General features: G+C 48.3%; 5 protein-coding genes across 5 annotated transcripts; 2 read left to right on the plus strand and 3 right to left on the minus strand.

Moving 5' to 3' along the window:
• Positions 1-6,357: 6,357 nt before the first annotated feature.
• Positions 6,358-6,765, minus strand: LOC136000241 (claw keratin-like). Its single transcript, XM_065654021.1, has one exon. It carries the CDS (start codon positions 6,763-6,765, stop codon positions 6,358-6,360), a length of 408 nt encoding a protein of 135 aa, XP_065510093.1.
• A 2,949-nt stretch (positions 6,766-9,714) lies between these two features.
• LOC136000243 (claw keratin-like) lies at positions 9,715-10,122 on the minus strand. Its single transcript, XM_065654024.1, has one exon. It carries the CDS (start codon positions 10,120-10,122, stop codon positions 9,715-9,717), a length of 408 nt encoding a protein of 135 aa, XP_065510096.1.
• A 1,637-nt stretch (positions 10,123-11,759) lies between these two features.
• LOC136000242 (claw keratin-like) lies at positions 11,760-12,167 on the plus strand. The gene has a single exon (XM_065654023.1). It carries the CDS (start codon positions 11,760-11,762, stop codon positions 12,165-12,167), a length of 408 nt encoding a protein of 135 aa, XP_065510095.1.
• Positions 12,168-14,527: 2,360 nt separating this feature from the next.
• On the minus strand, positions 14,528-14,950 carry LOC135999990 (claw keratin-like). The gene has a single exon (XM_065653613.1). The coding sequence runs from the start codon at positions 14,948-14,950 to the stop codon at positions 14,528-14,530; it is 423 nt and encodes a 140-aa protein (XP_065509685.1).
• A 2,271-nt stretch (positions 14,951-17,221) lies between these two features.
• On the plus strand, positions 17,222-17,629 carry LOC136000041 (claw keratin-like). Its single transcript, XM_065653716.1, has one exon. It carries the CDS (start codon positions 17,222-17,224, stop codon positions 17,627-17,629), a length of 408 nt encoding a protein of 135 aa, XP_065509788.1.
• The last annotated feature ends 1,348 nt before the right edge of the window (positions 17,630-18,977 follow it).

The raw sequence follows: 18,977 nt of genomic DNA on the forward strand, positions 1-18,977 counted from the left end.
TTTGGACCCGTGTCTGTACCTTAATTGCCAGTTAGTATATATACTTACTTTTTGTTTGCAATAAATGAAAAAAATGTAATGCACTGACTGCTTCAAAATAAAGAAGCCTGAAATGCTTCAGTATATCATAAAATAAGAACATTTCTCAAAGTGCATGGCTAGGTGAGACGATCTTCTGAGCTTATGTTGGCATACCCCTTTTTCAACCCCTAATATCCCTTTTTTGACAAACCAGAATTGTACTTGCATGGCTGTGGTATTTGCTTTTAAACTATAACTGCCATCTGTATAGCAACATAGCAAAAATACAGCATCTACACAGCAGTAAAGACATTGTAGGAAGTCTGACTTACCAAGTTCAGTGAGGATGTACAGAGTACAGAGATGCGAATAGAGAGGCCTGAATTTCTCTCCTTTTTATATATTTGTCTGACTGAGCCTACTGTGTTTTAAACTCACACTCATCACAAACCAAATTTTCTTATGCACGTCATTCTTTCAATTGGTGTAATTGTTTTTCTTAGTTTGTGACTATTAGTCAGTTCTTGGCTTCCAAAAGCATGACATTGCGTTGCAGTTTTCTTTCATGTTCAGACTTCCTAGATCAATTATATTTGTAGAATTAGTGTGGTGAAATCTGAGTTATAAGAGGAAAGGGAAGGGAAAGAAGGATATTGAGAGAAGAATTGACTGACGTTCACAACCTCAGTTTTGGAGGAATGGACATATTCAGTGTATTAAGTCTGCAATGACTCTGGATTAATTTGAGAAGAATCTCAAAATTTTTGCAGAAATAATAAGCCCTAGAAAAAATTATTGTTTGTTTTTTTTTTATTTAAAAAATACTTTTAATGTCAGAATATTGCCATTATTTGTATTTCTCGTTTGTTTGTATTATTTCCGGCTCAAAACCAGAAGTACAAGAAAGGTGTTTGAATTAGAGAAGAAGTCTGGTCTGTACCTTGCTACAACCAAATACGCATGGATGTGTTCATTGTATGCTGTGACCTGCTACAGGAAAGTAATTCTGTAGAAAATCTTATTTACTTGCTTGCTATACTCAATTACTTTTTCCAAACTTCAAAAGCCACGTCCTAAGACTACGTAGAAGGCAACTGAGGTCCTTTCTGGTGTAAAAACAGTGGAAGTATTTTTCAATAAGGTAGGGATTTGGAGACAAGACTTTATGAGAACTGTAAAGCAGGTAGCAATCAATAATAAATCTAGAGGTTTTCAAGCAGAAACAATGATATTTGAAATTCCCAGGCTTTGCACCATACATAAAATAAACTTATGGAGTCAGTCTTCTGGAGAGTCAACTCGAGCAAGGCAAATTTAATTGGATACAAAAATATCTGCTTAGTGATTGTTTATGCTTTGATCAGAAAATGAATCACTCAGGGGTTCATTAAAAGGAACAAAATAAACCAAACAGCAACACATATCTGTAATAACTGTAGTTTTCCTGAGAATTCCCCCAAATGCTAAATATGGTTTAATGTGACATCTTATTAATGTTCAGGTGTTTAACTTAATGCTATTAATGACAGTGAATAATGCTGAACCCTGTGAATGTGACCTGGTAAGCGGCAACGTCCCGGTCTTTCCTGGTGACCTTCAACTCAAAATATTGCTGTTTACTTGCATCTAAAGGAAGGATAATAACAGGCATGTCAGATGTTCTGGGCCTTTCTCTAAATTTTGAATGTCAAAGCCTTCATTAATGTTTATTAAAGATTCACATGTACAAAGCGATTTATTATTTAAATATTACTGCTATGTTACTGGAGAACGCCCCAGTGTTATGTAACACAGTTTCTAAAAATGTGTATTGGGTTATCCTGCTTCTATAGTTTATTAATGTTGTAATTTATAGCTTCAGAATTGGGTCTCTGAAAGTTTTTTTTCTGAAAATACGTCATATACATACCATTTTAATGCTTATAAGCCAATTTTCTAGATGAATCAATCAGCACAGCAATATCCTATTGCATGACAGCATCAAACCAAAGAGATGGTCTTTCTCCCTTTGGTAGTCACAGAAAATGTTGGAAGGGAATGGTAAGAATACACTGTTTCACATGTCATTAAAGTTATGAAACACATGAAAAGCAGGGACTACCCCTTCCATAGCTATTTCCGAAGAAAAATGTACAACGAAGTACGTGATCAAACATGAATGATGAGGCTTGGCTTCCAAAAATGATATGTTTGGCAATTCATACACCTTTGCATATTCTTTTGACTTGTTGCTGTACTAAATAAGTGAATTCATCATGATGATACCAAGACTTAATTGGCCTATATAGTTTTGAGATGAAAGAAACCTGGAGGGTGTAGCCTGCATGTCACAGTGCTGGACCAATAATCAGAAACCCTGGGGAGAACTGGTGTATCAATGAACTGGAGTCATAAGGGAAGCAAAATGTGTTTGGTAATTAGAGCTGACCCAGGGCACAGACATTCCTTTCACGTGCTGGGCGGGACTGGGAGCTCTATAAAAACCCACGCTGCTAAGAATAGTGCATTCGCTTCTTCTGCATTATCCTTCTTGCAGAAATAGGTAAGTTGGAATAGATTTAGAAAACCTAGTGAATAATGAAAATGTATTTGATACTTCCCCTCTCTTTCCCTACCCTCCTGGTTCCTAATCTACAAATGCTGTAGATTAATGTATTGGGAATTAATGTTGTGATTTATGATAATTATTTATACGTAATATATTCTTTCCTCTCTGAGTTTTCATTAATATCAGTGTTTGAAAATGTGTCAGTCCTGTGCATACCTCTCTTTTCACTTAGAGTCTTTATCTCAATATGGCTATGAAGGATTTTCCAGCTAACTTCCTGACAGCTCCTTTTTGACACAGGTGTCAGGGTTCACAATCACATCTCCCATCATGATCCATGGGTACAGCCAGCGGGGCTGTGCAGGAAAGCTCAGAATGGCTGGTCATGACGGAGGATTAGGGAGACGACCCGGTACTAAAGATCAGGATAAAACAATAGATGATCACAGAGGGTATTGGGCAGCGTGACAGGGTTTTCTGACTCTTTCCTCTCCTTACGTGCTTGCAGCATTTATTTGAGATTTACTTGGAAGCATTACCTTACAGACTTTTTCTTCCCTGCTGTGTTTCAGACTTGCCTCCCTCCATCACACCAAGATGACTTTCTGCTACCAGAACCAGTGCCAGGATGTCTGCTACTCGCCCTGCAACTATGGGACCGTGTACAACTGCCAGACCTACGACTGTGGGAGCCCCTGCAGCTACCAGGGCTATGGGAGTCTGTGCAGCTATCGGGACTGCTACCCCTGCTACAGCTACTGCTACCCCTACTCTTCCCGCTACACCCGTAGATACAGCTGCTACCCCTGCTACCCCTGCTAAACCCAGAAGGATTTCACGGGAAATGACGACTGAGAATTAATTACCAAATTCATGGCTGCTGTCGGGGAAGGGTTTGCAGAAGCTCTAAATCCAAGACTGTGACTGAAAGCTGTAGCATTTTGGAGAGCTCAGTGTTTCTGCAGAACTTCTCCAATGTCCTGTCAAAATATTTTTTCTTCCTTTTTCCCTACTGACTTCTTTACGTAGCTTTGGAGGTGGAAAGGAAACAGAGATTAACATGGATTATTATGGGTAAACAAATTCTTAACTCATTTATAGCTCTTTCCCAGCTAACATTATTGAAATCTAGAGTGTACCTGCACTAGCCTTCCTATGGATATGTTTTTGACTTAACTGCTTTTGAAGCTACATCAAAGAAACTGTAAATCATCTGATCTGGTTTGTTTCATTTGACTTAAAGCAAGTGCAAAAGCTTGAAAATTGATATCGATAGTCAAATGCTACAGCTGTAGCAGCAAAAATGGCACCAACGAAATGGGGAGATTTTCTACAGATATACATTAATCTCTGTATGCATTCTTTCCGCTTCTACTTTCTGTACTATTTTAGATTGTGATAGTGAGCTTTATTCTTATTAAAAATGTTATAGCATCATTACACGTCCCTGTTTTTCCTCTTCTGACTTGGACATACACGGATTTTTGTCCCCCACTTGGTATGTTTTACAGAGACACACTGTGCCCTGTAGCTTTTATGAATGTCAGCTGAACCTGAGCACACATTTTCCAAACTGATAACCCACTAGTATCTCAGAAAATGAAGTTCCCTGTTCTGGAATTTCCTAGGAAGGATTTGGAAATGGTCTTTGAAATTTGCCTAAGCATCACAGTGGATGTGCAGACATTGAACAAAACAGCATGACACCTTCACGATTCGTAAATGCACAGACTGCATGCAGGTAAACAAAATTTAGCTGGGGAATAAGCCAAGAAGTTGAGAGAAAATCCCTCTTTCTCAAGTGCTTTTGTTCTGGCAGTGTTTGGGATGCTTTCTGAATTTAGAGACCTGATCTGTTACAGAGCAGAAAATTGCACACTTCCTGGTCACCTTATTAAGTTCTGATAAGAACAACTGTTTGCAAGTGTAACTGCAAGGCTTCATTTGAATGTCAATGAAATTGCATGAAGTTCCCAGTCTGCACAATCACACATTCGTTATTAGGGTGAGATCCCTTGATGTGAGCGTGAATTGACTTCATGACTGAAGTACCTAACTGGCAGCAGTAGTAAGCTCTTAATAGTACGATGCTGTAACAAAGTCTAGGCGTAAAATAGCCAGTGAAGTGCTTTGAAAGCCCTATTAAACTGCAGAACCCTTATTGTGAATGTAATTGCTGTCCTTTGAACACACACACACACACACACACACACATACAGAGGCACTTTTGAGGGCAATCTCACAAGAGGAACAGAGCTCAATCGTTCTACAACACGCCTGTGCACATGACTACAAAATTAATTGAAAATCTTTGCAAGTAAAGCTGTGGGTTACACTTCCAGCAGCTTTTGGGATGGAGCTTTCTCATGGCTTCTGAGGAACTTTGTTCCTGGGAAGGCACTCACGGACTTTGGTGCCTGACTTGTTCCCTGCAGCAGCACAGTGCAAGCTGCTGTTCAACCTGTATCTTGACATTAAGGTCTATAAATTTAGCTGGAACTGGTCACACTTTCATTTTTTAATTAGCTAAATATGTTAAATAAAATCCGGAAAGTTATGAAAGTAAAAACTGGATAGTACTAAGTGTCTCAGAGTGCACAAGTAAGAATCAATGTTAGCTTAAAATAATTGTTAATATCTCAGTAGTTCGACAGACTGTTATGTACAGGGGACCTAGTTAAAAGAAAGAGTTAGAAATTCATGGAATGCATGGAATTCATGGAAACATATATGTTTCTTCCACTCCAGGAAAACTTAAGATAAGACTAGAAATAAGTCCAGATTTCTGGGATGACAAGGCAAAGTAACTAATTGTAAGGTCTATTACATTTGTTTGTACAGAGCCACATCTGAATGAAAAATTCGAAGGCTATAAAATGAAATTCTGACTAAAGCATATATTGAAATGTCTCAACATGTACTTTTGAAGTGACTATTATTCACCTAACAAGAGCAGTAAGCTTTTAATCAAGTAATAACACACTGGAAATGTATAAAACAGTTACAAGCGTCCAAGAAGTGCTTTGAACTTCTCAGACTCTCATGTGGAAAAACGTAGAGACGTATACTCCTGCTTGAGAAAAGTCCCACTAAGTAACAAATAAATTCACTGATACTTTTCCCTTCAAAAGTTGTCCCTTAATGGGGCTAATAGCGGCTTTGTGTTTATTATTTGCTACAACATAAGGTTGTCTTTCACAAGATGTTGAACCTCTCACAAACCCTGTTTGCTAATCCACTGCCCCTTGGATGTTTAATCACGTGATTTGAGCTTCATTATAACATTTTCCTGACCCATGTGGAAAATAAGAAGAGCAAACTCATACAAACCAACCAAAAGCCAAGTTATTGTTGCAATATAGATTCTTTAATGGGGATGGAAAATGCAATAGACAGTGACAGCAGGAAACAAAACCACATAGAAACAATTAATTGGAAACATGAAAATGACAAGGCTGCAGCAAGGCAAAACTCAGGGCTCCACCACAAAGATTCCCCCTTCCTGTTGCAGGCTGGCAGCCTCAGAGCTGGACAGAGCAGGGGACACTCACGTGGGAGGATGAGTACAGCTTTGTTACATCCCAGCTAGAAGGGGGTTTTTGCAGGTAGTGCTAGAAAATGTAAAGCTGCCAGCTGAAGATGTGCAAGATTATTCTGTGCAAAGTAGCAAGCACCATAAAGTTCAAGTAGCTGCTTTGCTACAGCCTAAAGAGGGACTTAGAGCTTTGTTCTGCTCCTTGTGAAGACCCAGGGCAGAGGCGGTGCTTAACTCCATGGATATCTGGGGCTTAGCAGGGCCCACAGTTGCCATTGAGGTACCTGTGGGCTCGACGCCAGCCACCATATCCACAGCTCCCAAGGGCTCCATAGCCCCCGTAAAGCCCATAGCCCCCAGAAAGCCCGTAGCCCCCATAAAGCCCATAGCCCCCATAGCCTCCAAGGCCTCCAAAACCACCACGGCCTCCAAAAGTGCCGCCATAGCCCCCTCCAACACCAGGGGCTCCCGCCGAGCCAACAACGCTGTGCTGCGGGAAGGAGCTGAGGATGGGCCCAGGGTACGTGACCACCGCAGCCGGGGGCTGGATCACCACAGTGGAGTCGGGGCACTGCCGCACGCAGGGCTCGTTGGTGGTGTCAGCCAGTGGGGCCGGGGTGGCCACCCCACAGGAAGGGACGCACAGGCTGGAGCAGGACATCTTTCAGGCAGGCACGGAGACCTGGAAAACACTCCAAGGATTAGGCAAGACTGCGGGGAAGGGGCTGTATTGAGAGAGGCAGGAAGAGAACCCCAAGAGACTTCCAAGAGCTGGACTTACCCGGTTGATCAGGAGAGTCAAGTAGAGGAAGATGGATAGAGGGCAGTGAAGTCCTCAGCTCTTTTATACATGTCCCAGACCGTCTGGGGCATCAGCCAAGGGGTGGTGGCAGAAGACCCATTGAATCATTAAATCAAGTGACAAGCTTCATGACACTGATTTCATGTGATTTGAGACAATTATCTGCCTCCTCATTGGGGTCACTGGCATGTAGACATGCCCTGAAGAGGATAAAGGTGATGGGAGGGACAGACTGTGACACATCATGACATGAAAGACAAGGTGCTGCTGTAGCTGACCTAGCAGCACCAATAAACTCTGATCTATCCCTAATCCCACCCCTTTACCTAAATGCCAACATCCTGATCATCTTGCAGAAATCCTTTGCAATCCTGTATACAGCCATCACGCGTGTCATAACCTCTCTTTTACAGGCTAGTAAACAGAGACTGAGAGGCTCGCCAAAGGGAGAAGCCACTCCACCTGCTCAGGGTGGCTCCTAAGTGCCCACGTCTCCCAGGACTGGCAAGGGTTGTGGGCTCACAGGGGCTGGTGACATCTCTAAGCCTTGGCTATTTCTATACCCTTGGTGGCTATCTGGGTCTTGCAGGTCCCCTTGATGAAAATGCAAAGAGTATGCTGCCTGACATGCCTGTCCCTCTAGAGAACATGGGCACATGCAGATTGTCTGCTCAGGCAGCCATTCCTGGCCTTACTCTCACTGCCCATCTGAGTAATTGCGTCACTCCAGGGAGGACTAGATGATCTTTCGAGGTCCCTTCCAATCCCTAACATTCTGTGATTCTGTAACTTGGGGAGGACCATGCTAAGCCATGCCCTTCATGGCACCCAGCATGGGCTTGCACTGGTAATCCCAGGCTGTGAGGCATGTGCGGGCAGTGCAGAGGACGCCAGGCATCACCCTGCAGCCTCAGAGTGGTGCTTTATACAAAGGCTCCATCAGTTGGGCGGCAGTGAGGCAGAAAAGCTATCATCACAGCCACAGGCTTCCCTCACTCCACATCCCAACCACGTTGACTCACCAGCCTTGGTCAGCTCCAGCCCTGTTCCTGGCACCGATCCACAGACTGCACAGCACCAATAGGAGTCATTCCCCATGGGCTGCCTGCAGGCCCAGAGCTGTGGGGCTTGGGATATCAAAAGAGCCACCCGAGGGCAAAGGTCCAGGTCAGAGTCATTTGGGAGGCCATAGGTCGATAGGGGAGAGGGTGACCAACCTCCCGCACCTCCACGACTGCCTTGCCTCTATCCTATCCACATTCCTGCACCTCTCCTCTTCCTCCTTCTGCTTCTCTCCGTCTTCCACTGCTCCTTGGAGCACTTTTGGCTTGTCTTGCCTCCACCACGGGAGCAGAACTCCTTTGCAATGTTCCCTGTGTCACCCACTTGCAGCTTGGGTTCATGGCTCTGCCGAGGCAGCACAGGAGAGCTCCCTCAGCCCCGTGCACTGGACCAGACTTTGCTGGCCCTTTGCTGCCCTTCCACACACACCAGCCCACAAACTACTCCACAGTGTCACATGCCCACCCAAAGCACCCAGCCACAGCAACCTTGATAGCATCCCCAAGATCCCCTTCCAACACTGTGCCCTCAGAAGCATGGACGGGACACCGCATGATCCAGGACACAGCAGGTGGTTGAGAGTCAGTGCAGAGGGATCTGGGTAGATATGGGGACAGGCAGAGATGGAAACATCCTCAAGGGGAACCAAAGACATGCAGACTTCTGTTCCAGGAGTGCTCTTGCTGGTTTGCCGCTTCTTTTCCCATCCTCTGTGTTCACAGTTGTACATGACACATCTTTTATTGAGCTTCCCAGCATTGACTGATGTGCTGGCACACTGACCTTCACAATGCCTCCAGCCACAACCGCCTCTGTCCAAGACCATCATGCAGTGCCGAGATCACACATTTAGAAGATACTTGGGAAGGGAGTGATCTCTTGAGGAAAGGCACTCCAACCTCCTGCTCAAAGAGTTCTGTAGTTCCTGTGACTGGATACTCATGGTTGTTTGATGGCTCTGAGAGGAAACTTGGGAAAAGTTGGCTGTGTCTCTTTTACCCCTTGCCAGTGCTCCCAATTCTATCTTGGCTCAGAGGCACGGCCAGCAGCCCTCTACACGCAGTGGTCAGCTCCCCATTTCCCTGGACCTCCAGATGTGACCATGAACAAGCCAAGAAAAGGTGGTAGTGCCAGGTATGCTGGTTGTGCAGAGGATTTGGAAGGGCTTCCTTAAGATGCCTCTGGCACTTTCAGGGTTTTATACTGTGGGCTTTGGGAAGTCATTGTGCTTATAGGTGGTGGGAGAACAGAGAAAGCTCAGTGGGACATGCTCTACATGACCCAGCTGGGACTGTCATCATCAGTTGTAACACACTGACCAAACTGCCCAAAAGTCGCAACACACCTTGTGATTAGGGGGAAACGGGAAAGAACAAGTAAGTATCAAGAAAACCCATGGGTCAACATTGCAATGCAACACAGCTTTTATTGCAGTTTCAAGGGAGGAGGGAGTTGGGAGTAGAGCAGGGCCCTGGCCAGGGCCTTCCCTTATCTCCAGGCAGTGAGGAGAGAGACAGCGAGCCTCAGCTGTGCCGCAGGAGCAGGAACCTAATGCAGGGCTGCGTCATCACGGGCCAGCGAGTCTTGAAGGGATGATCAGCAGGGCAGGAGAAAGGCAGAGTTGGGCCTTAAGTGGGCACAAGGTGTCCAAGGTCCAGAGCACAGCGATGCAGAGGGGAATTTCTTCCTTCAAGCATCAGGTGGGGGTGTGCCAGGGTTTCTGCAGAGCTCTCCTTCTTCTGGGGCTTAGCACGGTCCACAGTTGCCATTGAGGTACCTGTGGCCTCGGGCCCAGCCACCATATCCACAGCTCCCAAGGGCTCCATAGCCCCCAGAAAGCCCATAGCCCCCAGAAAGCCCGTAGCCCCCATAAAGCCCATAGCCCCCATAGCCTCCAAGGCCTCCAAAACCACCACGGCCTCCAAAAGTGCCGCCATAGCCCCCTCCAACACCAGGGGCTCCCGCCGAGCCAACAACGCTGTGCTGCGGGAAGGAGCTGAGGATGGGCCCAGGGTACGTGACCACCGCAGCCGGGGGCTGGATCACCACAGTGGAGTCGGGGCACTGCCGCACGCAGGGCTCGTTGGTGGTGTCAGCCAGTGGGGCCGGGGTGGCCACCCCACAGGAAGGGACGCACAGGCTGGAGCAGGACATCTTTCAGGCAGGCACGGAGACCTGGAAAACACTCCAAGGATTAGGCAAGACTGCGGGGAAGGGGCTGTATTGAGAGAGGCAGGAAGAGAACCCCAAGAGACTTCCAAGAGCTGGACTTACCCGGTTGATCAGGAGAGTCAAGTAGAGGAAGATGGATAGAGGGCAGTGAAGCCCTCAGCTCTTTTATACATGTCCCAGACTGCCTGGAGCATCAGCCAAGGGGTGGTGGCAGAAGACCCATTGAATCATTAAATCAAGTGACAAGCTTCATGACACTGATTTCATGTGATTTGAGACAATTATCTGCCTCCTCATTGGAGTCATTGGTGTGTAAATGTGCCCAGGAGAGGATAGAGGTAATGGGATGGACAGGTCATGACACATTATGACATGAAAGACAATGCACTGCTGTAGCTGACCCGGCCTCCGCAATAAACGCTGATCTATCCCTAATCCCACCACTTTACCTACGTGTCAGTGTCCTGAGCATCTTGCAGAAATACTTTGCAATCCTGTGCACAGCCATCACGCCTGTGATTGCCTCTCTTTTACAGGCTACTAAACAGAGGCACTGTGATGCTGGCCAAAGCAAGAAGCCATTACACATGCTCAGGGTGATTCCCAGAAGCCAGGAGCAACAGGTTAGGAGCATCCCTAACCATGGCCATCTTCATACCTCTACTTGAGATGCTGTATTTGGGGCTCCCTGTTTAATAGCCAGACAAAGAGCAGGGGAATTGTTTGCTGTGTGGAGTGAAGACCCATACACAGAGGGGTCAACACAGACATTAGTGAGAAGTGATGAGATGAGGCAGCAAGTTTGTGTGTGAGCGGAGATGTGCACAGAAGAGCTGGAGGGCAGGAAGGGGACCAGGACAGTCCCAGCTTCCTTGGCCATATGTCTGTGAGTATAGTCCTTCCCAAGCCCTCTCACGAGAGACTTGATTACTCAGATGGGCAGCAAGGGCTGTGCCAGGACACCTGAGCGCCCACAGAGAACCAGGCTGCATGTGGCCATGCTCCCTGCAGACACAGGCATGTGGGTCACTGCTGGACCTGGGCCCGTGGCTGGGCAGCTGCTGAGTACTTTGTCCATGGGATCATCAGCCTGGTGTGGCATCAATGGAGAGAGCAATCTTATGCAAGATGCCTGGGAGTCTTCCATGTAAGCAAAGTGAGGGATTAGGGACAGATTGGCGTTTATTGGTGACGCCAGGTCAGCTACAGCAGTTACATGTCTTCCATGTCATGATGTGTCACAGTCTGTCCCTCCCATAGCCTCTGTCTTCTGGAGAGAACATTTACACACCAATGTCCACAAAAAGGAGGCATGTAATTGTCTTGCATCACATTAAATCAGTGTCATTAATGTTGGATATTTCATTTCATGATTATCTGGGACTTCCGCCCTGGTGCCCTTGGCCAATGCCCCAGACGGTCTGGGACATGTATAAAAGAGCTGAGGGCTTCACTGCCCTCTATCCATCTTCCTCTACTTGACTCTCCTGATCAACCGGGTAAGTCCAGCTCTTGGAAGTCTCTTGGGGTTCTCTTCCTGCCTCTCTCAATACAGCCCCTTCCCCGCAGTCTTGCCTAATCCTTGGAGTGTTTTCCAGGTCTCCGTGCCTGCCTGAAAGATGTCCTGCTCCAGCCTGTGCGTCCCTTCCTGTGGGGTGGCCACCCCGGCCCCACTGGCTGACACCACCAACGAGCCCTGCGTGCGGCAGTGCCCCGACTCCACTGTGGTGATCCAGCCCCCGGCTGCGGTGGTCACGTACCCTGGGCCCATCCTCAGCTCCTTCCCGCAGCACAGCGTTGTTGGCTCGGCGGGAGCCCCTGGTGTTGGAGGGGGCTATGGCGGCACTTTTGGAGGCCGTGGTGGTTTTGGAGGCCTTGGAGGCTATGGGGGCTATGGGCTTTATGGGGGCTACGGGCTTTCTGGGGGCTATGGGCTTTCTGGGGGCTATGGAGCCCTTGGGAGCTGTGGATATGGTGGCTGGGCCCGAGGCCACAGGTACCTCAATGGCAACTGTGGACCGTGCTAAGCCCCAGAAGAAGGAGAGCTCTGCAGAAACCCTGGCACACCCCCACCTGATGCTTGAAGGAAGAAATTCCCCTCTGCATCGCTGTGCTCTGGACCTTGGACACCTTGTGCCCACTTAAGGCCCAACTCTGCCTTTCTCCTGCCCTGCTGATCATCCCTTCAAGACTCGCTGGCCCGTGATGACGCAGCCCTGCATTAGGTTCCTGCTCCTGCGGCACAGCTGAGGCTCGCTGTCTCTCTCCTCACTGCCTGGAGATAAGGGAAGGCCCTGGCCAGGGCCCTGCTCTACTCCCAACTCCCTCCTCCCTTGAAACTGCAATAAAAGCTGTGTTGCATTGCAATGTTGACCCATGGGTTTTCTTGATACTTACTTGTTCTTTCCCGTTTCCCCCTAATCACAAGGTGTGTTGCGACTTTTGGGCAGTTTGGTCAGTGTGTTACAACTGATGATGACAGTCCCAGCTGGGTCATGTAGAGCATGTCCCACTGAGCTTTCTCTGTTCTCCCACCACCTATAAGCACAATGACTTCCCAAAGCCCACAGTATAAAACCCTGAAAGTGCCAGAGGCATCTTAAGGAAGCCCTTCCAAATCCTCTGCACAACCAGCATACCTGGCACTACCACCTTTTCTTGGCTTGTTCATGGTCACATCTGGAGGTCCAGGGAAATGAGGAGCTGACCACTGCGTGTAGAGGGCTGCTGGCCGTGCCTCTGAGCCAAGATAGAATTGGGAGCACTGGCAAGGGGTAAAAGAGACACAGCCAACTTTTCCCAAGTTTCCTCTCAGAGCCATCAAACAACCATGAGTATCCAGTCACAGGAACTACAGAACTCTTTGAGCAGGAGGTTGGAGTGCCTTTCCTCAAGAGATCACTCCCTTCCCAAGTATCTTCTAAATGTGTGATCTCGGCACTGCATGATGGTCTTGGACAGAGGCGGTTGTGGCTGGAGGCATTGTGAAGGTCAGTGTGGCAGCACATCAGTCAATGCTGGGAAGCTCAATAAAAGATGTGTCATGTACAACTGTGAACACAGAGGATGGGAAAAGAAGCGGCAAACCAGCAAGAGCACTCCTGGAACAGAAGTCTGCATGTCTTTGGTTCCCCTTGAGGATGTTTCCATCTCTGCCTGTCCCCATATCTACCCAGATCCCTCTGCACTGACTCTCAACCACCTGCTGTGTCCTGGATCATGCAGTGTCCCGTCCATGCTTCTGAGGGCACAGTGTTGGAAGGGGATCTTGGGGATGCTATCAAGGTTGCTGTGGCTGGGTGCTTTGGGTGGGCATGTGACACTGTGGAGTAGTTTGTGGGCTGGTGTGTGTGGAAGGGCAGCAAAGGGCCAGCAAAGTCTGGTCCAGTGCACGGGGCTGAGGGAGCTCTCCTGTGCTGCCTCGGCAGAGCCATGAACCCAAGCTGCAAGTGGGTGACACAGGGAACATTGCAAAGGAGTTCTGCTCCCGTGGTGGAGGCAAGACAAGCCAAAAGTGCTCCAAGGAGCAGTGGAAGACGGAGAGAAGCAGAAGGAGGAAGAGGAGAGGTGCAGGAATGTGGATAGGATAGAGGCAAGGCAGTCGTGGAGGTGCGGGAGGTTGGTCACCCTCTCCCCTATCGACGTATGGCCTCCCAAATGACTCTGACCTGGACCTTTGCCCTTGGGTAGCTTTGTTGTCATCATATACCCCACAACCCTGGGACTGCAGGCAGCCCATGGTGAATGGCCAGAATGGGCAGTGGACTCACTTTGCATCTCAACATCTTGTCGGCTGCAGAGTCCAGGATGTATGGAGGAGACAGGGATGGCAAAGTGGGACAAGCTGTTTTCAGAGCACATGATCATGTCCCCTCTCTGGGTGAGCCTCTTGCAGAGGGATGTGATGCCCGAGGGCAGGCAGGAGGAAGGGAGACAGCTCCTACAGGTCACCCTGAGAGGTCCCATGTGGGAGCAGATGGGGATGACCCAGGGAGCCAATACTCCCACTTGTGGTACTAGATATAGGGGAATGATCAAGAAAATCCAGTGGTCAACATTGCAATGCAACACAGCTTTTATTGCAGTTCTGGAGAAAGAAGGGAGCTGGGAGAAGAGCAGGACCATGGCCACTGCTTTCCTCTGTCTCCTGGCAGTGGGCAAAGAGACAGCGAGCATCAGCCATGCTGCAGGAGTAGGCACCAAGCACGGGGCTGTGACATCATGGGGCAGCGAGACTTGAAGGAATGATCATGCAGGACAAGAAGAAGGCAGAGCTGGGCCCCAAAGACATATCAGTTGTCCAGACTCCGGAGTCCAGAGATGCAGGTGGGAAATTGCTTCTTAGAGTGTGCTGGGAGTTTTTCTGCACCTCTCCATTATCTGTGACTTAGCAGGGCCCACAGTTGCCATTGAGGTACCTGTGGCCTCGGCGCCAGCCACCATATCCACAGCTCCCGAATGGTCCATAGCCTCCATAAAGCCCATAGCCCCCATATCCACAGCTCCCAAATAGCCCATAGCCCCCATAAAGCCCATAGCCCCCATAGCCTCCAAGGCCTCCAAAACCACCACGGCCTCCAAAAGTGCCGCCATAGCCCCCTCCAACACCAGGGGCTCCCGCCGAGCCAACAACGCTGTGCTGCGGGAAGGAGCTGAGGATGGGCCCAGGGTACGTGACCACCGCAGCCGGGGGCTGGATCACCACAGTGGAGTCGGGGCACTGCCGCACGCAGGGCTCGTTGGTGGTGTCAGCCAGTGGGGCCGGGGTGGCCACCCCACAGGAAGGGACGCACAGGCTGGAGCAGGACATCCTTCGGTTCAGCAGGTGAAGCTGTAAGACAAGGCAGAGCTCAGGTTCAGTGCAAGGCTGATCCCAAATCCCTCCTGCCTCTCTTGCACTTGGAGCCTGTGGCCCAGAACATGCTCTGGATCATCTCAGGCAGTCAGAGCAAAAACACATTCCACAGATGAAATGCTGATGTTGACCCCTTGCTTCCCTCACGCTCCCTCGTCCTGACGCACCCACAGGAGAGAAGAAAAACTCCCTCTTCCATCCAAAGCAGATAGAAAGTCAATGAGCACCTGAAGAACTTGAGGGCATGCTACCTACAGGTTTAAATTTCCATCCTTTCCATAGCTCTGAAACAGTGCCATCACACCCTCATTATGCACTGTGAAAGAGTAGTAGTGCTCACAACAAAAGATACCCCGGGAAAGCCACTGCTGAGGAAGGAAAGAGGGACATCAGACTTAGACTTACCACGATGATCAGGAGAGTCAAGTGGAAGAAGCTGGACAGAGGACAGTGAAGCCCTCAGCTCTTTTATACATGTCCCAGACTGCCTGGAGCATCAGCCAAGGGGTGGTGGCAGAAGCCCTACTGAATTATGAAATCAAGTTGACAAGCTTCATGACACTGATTTCATGTGATGTGAGATAATTATATGCCTCCTCATTGGGGACATTGGTGTATAAACGTGCCCTGGAGAAGAAAGAGGTAATGGGAGGGACAGCCCGTGACACATCACGACATGAAAGAGAAGGCACTGCTGTAGCTGACCTGCAGGCACCAATAAACTCTGACCTGTTTCTAATCTCCCACTTTGTTTATGTAGAAGGGTCCCAGGAATTTTGCAGAAGATTGCTCTGCCCAACCACAGCACAGACAGCAGCAGCCCAGTCATGTGCCCAGGTACAGCGTGCCTGTGCCTTTGGGGACCGTGGCCACGTGCAGCCTGGTTTTCTGTGGGTGGTCAAGCAGCCTCTCCTGGCACAGTTTTTGCTGCCCAAATGAGTAATCAAGTCCCTCTGGAGAGGACTTGAGGAGGACCACCCTCACAGGCATGTGGCTGAAGGACCTCAGAGTATCTTGGTCTTGTTCCTGCCCTCCTGCTTCTTCATGGTCAGTTTCCCTCACACAGGTCCCCCGTGCCTGATCCCACTGCCCTTCCACCCCCAGTCCATGCCAGCACTTTTCATAGATGGCGATTTGTCCCACAAGGGACCCATCTCCTCTGTCCTTTGCATGGCCATGAAGTGAATCAGAGAGCTACAAATCAACATGTTATGTACTGGCAGCAAAATGTTCAAGGCTTAGGGATACCCCTTGCACCTGGTACTGAAATCTCCCCAGGCCTTGCTGGTGTGGGATGATGACTGGAATGTGGGAGCTGCCCAGAGTGGGTGGGATAGCTTCTTTCTTTGCCCAACCTCCAGGTGCCTCAGTTTAACAGCCTGTAAAAGAGATGTAATAGATGGCTGTGCACAGGATTGCAAAGGATTTCTGCAAAATGCTCAGGACGCTGGCATGTAGACAAAGTGGTGGGATTAGGGACAAAATGGGGTTTATTGGTGCTGCCAGGTCAGCTACAGCAGCACCTTGTCTTTCATGTCATGATGTGTCATGCTCTGTCCCTCCCTTCACCTTTATCCTTCAGGACACGTTTGCTTGTTGATATACCCAGTGAGGATGGATATAATTGCCTTGCATCACAATTTGTTTTATGAGGATTGTCTGCTTGATTTCATGATTTGATGGGACTTTGGCCACTGCCCATTAGCCAATGCCCCAGGCAGTCTGGGACATGTATAAAAGAGCTGAGGGCTTCACTGCCCTCTATCCAGCTTCCTTCACTTGACTCTCCTGATCAACCAGGTAAGTCCAGCTCTTGGAAGTCTCTTGGGGTATCTTTTGTTGTGAGCACTACTACTCTTTCATAGTGCATAATGAGGGTGTGATGGCACTGTTTCAGAGCTATGGAAAGGATGGAAATTTAAACCTGTAGGTAGCATGCCCTCAAGTTCTTCAGGTGCTCATTGACTTTCTATCTGCTTTGGATGGAAGAGAGAGTTTTTCTTCTCTCCTGTGGGTGCGTCAGGACGAGGGAGCGTGAGGGAAGCAAGGGGTCAACATCAGCATTTCATCTGTGGAATGTGTTTTTGCTCTGACTGCCTGAGATGATCCAGAGCATGTTCTGGGCCACAGGTTCCAAGTGCAAGAGAGGCAGGAGGGATTTGGGATCAGCCTTGCACTGAACCTGAGCTCTGCCTTGTCTTACAGCTTCACCTGCTGAACCGAAGGATGTCCTGCTCCAGCCTGTGCGTCCCTTCCTGTGGGGTGGCCACCCCGGCCCCACTGGCTGACACCACCAACGAGCCCTGCGTGCGGCAGTGCCCCGACTCCACTGTGGTGATCCAGCCCCCGGCTGCGGTGGTCACGTACCCTGGGCCCATCCTCAGCTCCTTCCCGCAGCACAGCGTTGTTGGCTCGGCGGGAGCCCCTGGTGTTGGAGGGGGCTATGGCGGCACTTTTGGAGGCCGTGGTGGTTTTGGAGGCCTTGGAGGCTATGGGGGCTATGGGCTTTATGGGGGCTACGGGCTTTCTGGGGGCTATGGGCTTTACGGGGGCTATGGAGCCCTTGGGAGCTGTGGATATGGTGGCTGGCGTCGAGCCCACAGGTACCTCAATGGCAACTGTGGGCCCTGCTAAGCCCCAGATATCCATGGAGTTAAGCACCGCCTCTGCCCTGGGTCTTCACAAGGAGCAGAACAAAGCTCTAAGTCCCTCTTTAGGCTGTAGCAAAGCAGCTACTTGAACTTTATGGTGCTTGCTACTTTGCACAGAATAATCTTGCACATCTTCAGCTGGCAGCTTTACATTTTCTAGCACTACCTGCAAAAACCCCCTTCTAGCTGGGATGTAACAAAGCTGTACTCATCCTCCCACGTGAGTGTCCCCTGCTCTGTCCAGCTCTGAGGCTGCCAGCCTGCAACAGGAAGGGGGAATCTTTGTGGTAGAGCCCTTGGGACCCTTTGGGGTGGGTGGCCTCCTTCAGCCTCATTATTGTCATGTTTCCAATTCATTGTTTCTGTGTTATTTCCTGATGTCAATGTCTATTGCCTTTTCCTTCCTAATTAAAGAATCTGCATTGCATGAACATTTTTTTTTAATCTCAATTTGTTCCTCACTGTGGTTGGAACCATGTATAATTGAGTGATGATGCGAAATGTCGGATGTCAATTCATTTGCTAAAAACATTTGTGGAAGTTCTGAATTTCTCTTAGAAAAACTTTTCAAATGCAAGGTAGGGAAGTTAGTAGCAAATTATTAGCTTCATTACAAAAGACAGATTTCAAAGGTGAAATACCACTTTGTGGTTTGTGAGGTCTATAGAAGAATGAAAGCTGAACTAGTGGCTTATTTCTTTCCCATTCATACTCTGCACCCCGCTCCCACTAGTCAGTCATGATGCTTGGGGTGATGCACTGAGCATGCACTCTGCCATGTGGCTTCTGCATTTATGAGTGCCATCGTCTGTGGGCAGCCCTAGGGCATCCTTCCCCCATGAACTAAGGGAACTTTTGCACAATGTATTGGAGGGCTGTGCATGGTCTGCACATTTCTCCACTCTGCTGGCTGCAGCCAGATATTCATGTCTTGTTTTGGGATTGGAGCCAAGTGATGGAAAGATTCTCAGTCCTGAGATGGATATGACAAATTTGGAGCGGAGCTTTACCCAAACCCTTGCAGGAACTGCTGTTACACATGGCTACTGCCAGGGACTCAAGTTGGTTTTGGGGAATGTAAAAAATTCAGCGCATGTTTAATGAAATGGCATAGAAAAGGATTCCTGGGATTTTGTGACATTTGCAAATAAAGAAGAAACATAGAATACCTATGACCATGGATAAATACACTATAAATTCTATTGATAAGTAAAAGAAGAAGGGAATGATTATGTGGCAATGAAAACCAAAAGACATACTTTAGTACACAAAATTTATTTGGAAAGAGAAAGCTTTTCTACAATTCTGGAACAAAATTATACAGAATATAA

This window comes from Caloenas nicobarica, chromosome 31, assembly GCF_036013445.1.
Source record: "Caloenas nicobarica isolate bCalNic1 chromosome 31, bCalNic1.hap1, whole genome shotgun sequence".
NCBI classification, from domain to species: domain Eukaryota; kingdom Metazoa; phylum Chordata; class Aves; order Columbiformes; family Columbidae; genus Caloenas; species Caloenas nicobarica.

What these genes read in the sequence shown, in the direction of transcription:
- LOC136000241 (XM_065654021.1), bottom strand. Translation starts at nt 6,765, where the DNA reads ATGTCCTGCTCCAGCCTGTGCGTCCCTTCCTGTGGGGTGGCCACCCCG.
- LOC136000243 (XM_065654024.1), bottom strand. Translation starts at nt 10,122, where the DNA reads ATGTCCTGCTCCAGCCTGTGCGTCCCTTCCTGTGGGGTGGCCACCCCG.
- LOC136000242 (XM_065654023.1), top strand. Translation starts at nt 11,760, where the DNA reads ATGTCCTGCTCCAGCCTGTGCGTCCCTTCCTGTGGGGTGGCCACCCCG.
- LOC135999990 (XM_065653613.1), bottom strand. Translation starts at nt 14,950, where the DNA reads ATGTCCTGCTCCAGCCTGTGCGTCCCTTCCTGTGGGGTGGCCACCCCG.
- LOC136000041 (XM_065653716.1), top strand. Translation starts at nt 17,222, where the DNA reads ATGTCCTGCTCCAGCCTGTGCGTCCCTTCCTGTGGGGTGGCCACCCCG.